Source organism: Palaemon carinicauda, chromosome 14, assembly GCF_036898095.1.
Source record: "Palaemon carinicauda isolate YSFRI2023 chromosome 14, ASM3689809v2, whole genome shotgun sequence".
In the NCBI taxonomy this organism is placed as follows: domain Eukaryota; kingdom Metazoa; phylum Arthropoda; class Malacostraca; order Decapoda; family Palaemonidae; genus Palaemon; species Palaemon carinicauda.
In genome coordinates this window covers 3,462,387-3,469,906 of record NC_090738.1, presented here as the reverse complement: position 1 = coordinate 3,469,906, position 7,520 = coordinate 3,462,387, and the positions used below count along the sequence as shown (strand labels likewise).

Below are 7,520 nucleotides of genomic sequence, written 5' to 3'. Positions count from 1 at the left end.
TTAAATATTTAACTTAGCCGGTGAATATATAAATTGCTGCAACTCTGTTGCTCGACAGACACATACAGTAAAAACTCGCCAGCGATCGCTATACAGGTTGCGGGTGTGCCCACCAGCGCCAACTGTCGGCCAGATACCACTCTCGATGTAAACAAAGACTCAATTTCTTCTCTGTCGACGTGTCGACAAGACGTACTTTTACTCGCTGTAGAACCTGGAGTTTTCTCAACATATTTGGTGAAGTACTTCATTTTGGTTTGAGCTTTCGCAGTGCAGGTGTTTTATCTTCATCTTAAATCTTGAACTCGTTTTTGGATAGATTTAATTTTTGATGACAAAGAGAGTATGGACTTTCTTTGACTTTTAAATGGCCGACCCTTCCCTTAGACGGAAGTGTGTTTAGGCTTTTAGCAATTATCTTATCACGTTATAAATTAATTATAGATTTTCCTCTATATATTTTATATCTCACCGCCTTTATTAGGCCTCTTCGATTAACTTTCCATTTATAATAAACATCAAAATAAATTTTAATGATTTGTTTATATGCGACCTTTCCTGAGAGTAGGCGGTCCTAACTTGGAAACCGAAGTTAAACAACGTTGACCCCTTTCAGTCGTAAATAGCTTTTAAAGAGCTAATGATTTAAAACTTTTTAAATGAATATTTTTTAATAGATATTTTATGAAAGATTTTCTTTGAATAGTCTTCGTACTGTTTCAAAGATGAACTAACGTTTAGTATATTTATACTACGCAGTTTGCGCTCTATCGTTACGATAGAGAGAGAGAGTATCACGGTTTCACTTTGCAGAAAGAGTAAATCGATTCTGACGTTTTGTTCATTCTTCTTTCAAAGCTTAAATGTTTTAAAATTCTATTTTAAAGGAACTTTTTAATTGAAAAACCTTTTAGTTTTTTCCTTTGGTCAAATAACATGTTTTTTTGACGAAACGTAATTGGGTTCTTCTCTTAGGTGCGAAATCAAGAGAGAGAGATAGAGACGGAGGGAGAGAGAGGAGAGAAAACGTTCCGTTCAAGCGGGTAACGTTGTTCTCGAGTTACTCTCGTCCCTAGTCTCTGTACGGGGAGAAAGGATAAAACGTTTTTAGTTTTTTATTCCCGTCCCCAGGCTATGTACGGTGAGAGATTGAAAACGTAGTTTTGAATGAACTAGTGTTTAGTCTCTTCCCCAGCCACTGAATTTTTTATCTTAAAAGATGTTTACTGTTTTTTGCTGGTATTAATGTGCTTGCATTATACGACTGATTTCGCTATTACTACCTTTTGATGAGGGTAGAATTGCGTGCTTCAGGTAGAAATCAGTAAAAGTTTCGATTTCAGTGAAATAAGTGCAAAACAGAAAATCGTAGTGATAAAGTGATATTGCGCAAAGTGTTATCAGTGTTGCGACCGAGGGTTTGTCTGTTCGTGCCTGTCGTTCACCTAGTCCGGGACCTCTTGCAAGCTCCCAAGCCCAGGGGAGAAGTAATGTCGTACGACTTATGGGTTCGAGAGGCCTTGATCAGCGAACAGACGTTCCCTCTATGGTATCGGGTGTATCTTACCAAGATCTCCCCTACCATAAGGCGAGAGAGACGATTTTCTCCTCGTCATCCGAAGGCTTTTCGCATAAGAAACCTGAAACAAGGTTTCGAGGCCCTTAAGCTAAAGTCAGTCCTTTCAGGACAGGTCCAGCATCCTGGTTGTAGCCATTAGGACAGCTCTGACCCTATGCAGTCATCGGAAGACTGCTCGCCGCCTAACAAAAGCGTAACACAGACTCCGAGAGTCTTTTTGTTGGCAAGGTTTTGCGGTCACAGACGTTACCCTCGTCTCTTACCGCAACCTTTTCCGTTGATCCTAAATGGGTTGTACGGCAAGACATGCAGAATAAGCTTGCCTCCCTTATGGAAGACTATTCTGCCGATTAGTCCGTTGAGCCTAGCCGTTTATCTCATCGAGATCCTGGCTTTCAGCCAACCTAACGTTCCTTTGTGCGTCCTGTTGACGTTGGTGTAGCTAAGTCACGTCAGTCAGGTTGTTTAGAACCACACTCGATGCGGTCTCGTGTGGATTTTCAGCCACATTTGGACGTTAGGCCACTTGCTGATGCTCCTGTTGACGTTCAGGACGTTCGCTAACAATCGGAGTTGACTTGTTTTGACGCTGAGCGTCAACCTCCGCATTCTAGAGTTGTTTTGACTGCTCAGTCTAGGCGGTCAAAGCAGTCTCGAGTGGACGCTGTGCGTCCTCACGCACCTGTTGTTGTTGACAGTTCACAGACTGTCAAGCAGTTACATGACGTTGTGTCCTGGTCTCTCGCACCTGTTGTTGTTGACAGTTCACAGACTGTCAAGCAGTTACATGACGTTGCGTCCTGGTCCGCTACTAATGCACCAGTGCGTGTGGACTCTGCTTGTAAAGCATTGCCACCACGGTAGGTCTCTCCCTTGCTTGAGACTCAGCTATTATCGGACAAGGTTCCTTTAGATGAGGAAGTTGCTGTTCCCCCTCCTACTGATATTCCCTTGAGGACTATGTCAGACGGAGAGGAGCCTAAAGCTACTTAGCCCTGTATGGACTTTAAATAAATCATGCTGATTTTTAAGGATCCTTGTCCGGATTTTTTTGTAACTGCTGCTCCTCGTTCGCCTAAACGTCAGAGCTTACACTAGGCCTAGCTACTTCGAAGCCGTTGTTTTATAAGCTAGTGCTCTCTCGCTCTCCTAGAGAGCTTTAAGTTTGCTAGGCGACTGGTTTATCACCAGGAGGAGTTTGGGGGATACAGCCTTTGCTTTCCCTTCTTTTAAACTGGCTTATAGAGCGAGTGTCTGATATGACACGAGAGAAGTTCTCGGCTTGGGAGTTCCTGCCTCTGCCCAGATAGACTTCTCAAATCTCGTAGACTCTCCCTGGCGCCTGGCCAGGAGACGCTCCAAGATTTTACAGGTCAACTTCACAGCTGTTTTCGAGCCTTTGAAGTTTTGCTGTACAATTATGTCATGCATAAACAAGGCTTTCAGGGATGGCTCCAATGATCTGACAGCCACATTCTCTGCAGGGACAAGTCCCTCAGGGATGGCTCCATGATTTGGCAGCCATGTTCACTGCAGGAGTACGTAAGAGGCAAGTGCGCTCAATGTGTTCATTGTCAAGACAAACTTCACGATGAAGTCTACCAGGCTGTCTTGACAGCATTTATGGAAGGCGACTGGATGGTCTCTCTCGACCTTCAGGAGGCATACTTCCACATTCCTATACACCCTGATTCCCAACCGTTTCTGAGGTTTGTTTACAGGAATGTGGGGTACCAGTTTCGAGCTATCGGAGATCAGAGCCTCCCTGTACTTGGACGACTGGCTTCTCAGAGCCTCTTCCAGTCATCGCTGTCTGAAGGATCTCAATTGTACTCTAGATCTGACCAAGGAATTGGGACTCCTAGTCAATTTGGAAAAGTCACAGCTGGTCCCATCCCAAACTATTCTGTATTTAGGGATGGAGATTCACAGTCAAGTTTTTCGGGCTTTTCCGTCGGCCCCCAGAATAGATCAAGCCCTGCTTTCCATCCAGAAGATGCTGAAGAAAGAACGCTGCTCAGTCAGGCTGTGGATGAGTCTGGTAGGGACGCTGTCATCCCTGGAGCAATTTGTCTCGCTAGGAAGGCTACACCTCCGTCCTCTTCAATTCCATCTGGCTTTTCACTGGAAAAAGGACAAGACGCTAGAGGCGGTCTCGATCCCGATTTCCGAAAAGATAAAGTCTTGTCTGATTTTGTGGAAGGACAATATCAGCCTACGAGAGGGTCTTCCCCTGGCAGTTCAGATACCCAACCACGTTGTCTTCTCGGACGCATCGGACTTGGGCTGGGGCGCGACGCTGGACGGTCGAGAATGCTCAGGTCTGTGGAACTCGAGTCAGAGGAGCATGCATATCAACAGCAAGGAGCTTTTGGCGGTTCATCTGGCCTTGATAAGCTTCGAGAATCTCCTTCGAGGCAAGGTGGTGGAGGTAAACTCGGACAACACCACGGCCTTGGCGTACATTTCCAAACAGGGAGGTACCCACTCACTGACTTTGTACGAGATCACAAGGGACCTGCTCATCTGGTCAAAAGATCGAGGCATCTCCCTAGTAACGAGGTTCATCCAGGGCGACTTGAACGTCCTAGCAGATTGTCTCAGTTGGAAAGGTCAAGTAATTCCAACCGAATGGACCCTCCACAAGGATGTGTGCAAGAGACTTTGGGCGACTTGGGGTCAACCCGCCATAGATCTCTTTGCAACCTCGCTGACCAAGAGGCTTCCAATCTATTGCTCTCCAGTCCCAGACCCAGCAGCAATACATATAGATGCCTTCCTCCTAGATTGGTCACATCTAGATCTTTACGCATTCCCACCATTCAAGATTGTCAACAAGGTACTGCAGAAATTCGCCTCTCACGAAGGGACAAGGTTGACGCTAGTTGCTCCCCTCTGGCCCGCGAGAGAATGGTTCACCGAGGTACTTCGATGGCTAGTAGACGTTCCCAGAAGTCTTCCTCTAAGAGTAGACCTTCTACGTCAACCACACATAAAGAAGGTACACCAAAGCCTCCACGCTCTTCGTCTGACTGCCTTCAGACTATCGAAAGACTATCGAGAGCTAAAGGCTTTTCGAAGGAGGCAGCCAGTGCGATTGCTAGAGCAAGGAGAGCGTCTACCATTAGAGTCTACCAATCGAAGTGGGAAGTCTTCCGAGACTGGTGCAAGTCAGTTTCCGTATCCTCGACCAGTACCTCTGTAGCCCAAATAGCTGATTTTCTCTTATACCTGAGAAAAGTACGATTCCTTTCAGCTCCTACTTCAAGGGCTACAGAAGCATGTTGGCCTCGGTCTTCCGGCATAGAGGCTTAGATCTTTCCAACAATAAAGATCTGCAAGACCTCCTTAAGTCTTTCGAGACCTCTAAGGAGCGTCGTTTGGCTACTCCTGGGTGGAATTTAGACGTGGTCCTAAGATTCCTCATGTCAGACAGGTTTGAGCCTTTACAGTCAGCCTCCCTGAAAGATCTCACTCTTAATACTCTTTTCCTGGTATGCTTAGCCTCGGCTAAAAGAGTCAGTGAGCTTCATTCCTTCAGCAAGAACATCGGGTTTTCGTCAGAAAAAGCTACTTGTTCTCTGCAACTTGGTTTCCTAGCCAAAAAATGAGCTACCTTCTCGTCCTTGGCCTAAATCTTTCGATATTCCTAGCTTATCGGAGATCGTAGGCAATGAACTAGAAAGAGTCTTATGCCCTGTTAGAGCTCTTAAGTTCTACTTAGCTCGTACTAAACCTTTACGAGGCCAATCTGAAGCGTTATGGTGTTCGGTTAAGAAACCATCCTTGCCTATGTCAAAGAATGCTTTGTCATATTTTATCAGATTGTTAATACGAGAAGCTCATTCACACTTGAGTGAGGAAGACCGATCTTTGCTTAAGGTTTAGACGCACGAGGTTAGAGCTGTAGCAACTTCTGTGGCCTTTAAGCAAAATAGATCTCTGCAAAGTATCATGGACGCAACCTATTGGAGAAGCAAGTCAGTGTTCGCGTCATTTTACTTGAAAGATGTCCAGTCTCTTTACGAGAACTGCTACACACTGGGACCATTCGTAGCAGCGAGTGCAGTTGTGGGTGAGGGCTCAACCACTACAATTCCCTAATTCCATATCCTTTTAATCTGTCTCTTGAAATGTTTTAATGTTGTTTTTACGGGTTGTCCTGAAGGCTAAGAAGCCTTTCGCATCCTGGTTGATTTGGCGGGTGGTCAAAGTCATTTCTTGAGAGCGCCCAGATTAAGGGTTTGATGAGGTCCTGTTGTATGGGTTGCAACCCTTGATACTCCAGCTCCTGGGGGTCTGTCAGCATCCTAAGAGGATCGCTGGGCTCCGTAAGGAAGACGTACTTACAAGGCAGAGTAATCGTCTAAGTCGACTTCCTTACCAGGTACCTATTTATTTTTGTTTTGTTATATTGATAACTGCCAAAATGAAATAAAAAACTCTTAGCTTATACGATGTAAACATATTTAACTCTGGTCTCTACCCACCTCCTTGGGTGTGAATCAGCTATTATATATTCACCGGCTAAGTTAAATATTTAAAAATGATATTTTAATTATAAAATAAATTTTTGAATATACTTACTCGGTGAATATATAAATCAAACGACCCTCCCTTCCTCCCCAATAGAGACGCAGTGGGATGAGAAGAAATTGAGTCTTTGTTTACATCGAGAGTGGTATCTGGCCGACAGTTGGCGCTGGTGGGCACACCCGCAACCTGTATAGCGATCGCTGGCGAGTTTTTACTGTATGTGTCTGTCGAGCAACAGAGTTGCAGCAATTTATATATTCACCGGGTAAGTATATTCAAAAATTTATTTTATAGTTAAAATATCATTTTTCAATAAAGAGAGGGAGGGGAGTTAGGGAAGCAATTTGGTTGCTTTGACGTGCATCCGGAAAGATCGGTGCAGTACCTGTCTGGGTCAGGTTGTATAAAATGCACTCGGCCAACAGCTAGTCAGTAGTGTACAATGTCCAGTGCTACCAAATGTACGATATAAAATCTATTATTATAAATAAAACAAGTAGGCCTACAATGATTTGGTCCCTTCATACCACACATGATACCATCGTTTAGTTTTGTACTGTAATTTAACTAAATCCCCATTATTATTATTGATTTTATAAATTTATAGACTATTCCCTTTTACTTACAAAAGGATTGCAAGAAATGTAATGTAAAGTAATTGTATTTGATTGTTTTTATTTACTCTCTCTCTCTCTCTCTCTCTCTCTCTCTCTCTCTCTCTCTCTCTCTCTCTCTCTCTCTCTCTCTCTCTCTCTCTCTCTCTCTCTCTCGCCTCCATTTTAAAAGATTTCTGAAAGGACTCAATGCATTTCCATTATAAAAATTTCCTGCTGTGCCAGCGACTGTCTGATCAGAATTATATCTTTATTTTACAAAATTATGTAACAGGCAATTTTGTCATTTCCTTCATCGGTGACCAAGGAGCAGGATCCCATCCCCTCTCATCTGAAAAAAAATGTCCTCTTTTGCCATTACATATAGATTCACAAGAAAACCACTGAAATAGATTAGATAAATGATAAAGTTAATGGAACAGTTTTTTGCCTGTCTGAACTGGGTGAGAGCGACAGTAAACTGGCTCAGTTGCCCTTTTCTTAGTCCAAACAGACTCCTTCAAGTTATTGAACTCCAATTTTTTATTATGTGTCTGGCGCCAAAATATTTTAAATTTCGTTCAATTACCAAGAAGTTCAAGTTCTGGGGGTGTTCCATCTCCAAGGTATTACTATAGGTGCAAAAGTATGTCTTGCCTCATACTTGAGATGTTTCTGCTTTTTTTTTTCTTATTTATTTTTTTTCCAATAAATTTGGTGAAGATAGATCATAGTTAAATTCATCTCTACCTATGCAATATGGTGATTTTGTTCTTTGCATTTTTTTAGGTCCTTGCAGATGGTGGTGTATG

At 43.5% G+C, this 7,520-nt stretch overlaps 1 protein-coding gene across 1 annotated transcript in view; it reads left to right on the top strand.

Moving 5' to 3' along the window:
- LOC137653846 (DNA helicase MCM9-like) overlaps positions 1 to 7,520 on the top strand; it is a 64,490-nt gene that overhangs the window by 39,070 nt on the left and 17,900 nt on the right. The window contains exon 6 of the mRNA XM_068387497.1: positions 7,498 to 7,520. This exon is cut by the window's right edge and continues 88 nt beyond it. Within this exon, the coding sequence (XP_068243598.1) occupies positions 7,498 to 7,520 (23 nt within the window). The remainder of the gene's footprint in view (positions 1 to 7,497) is intronic.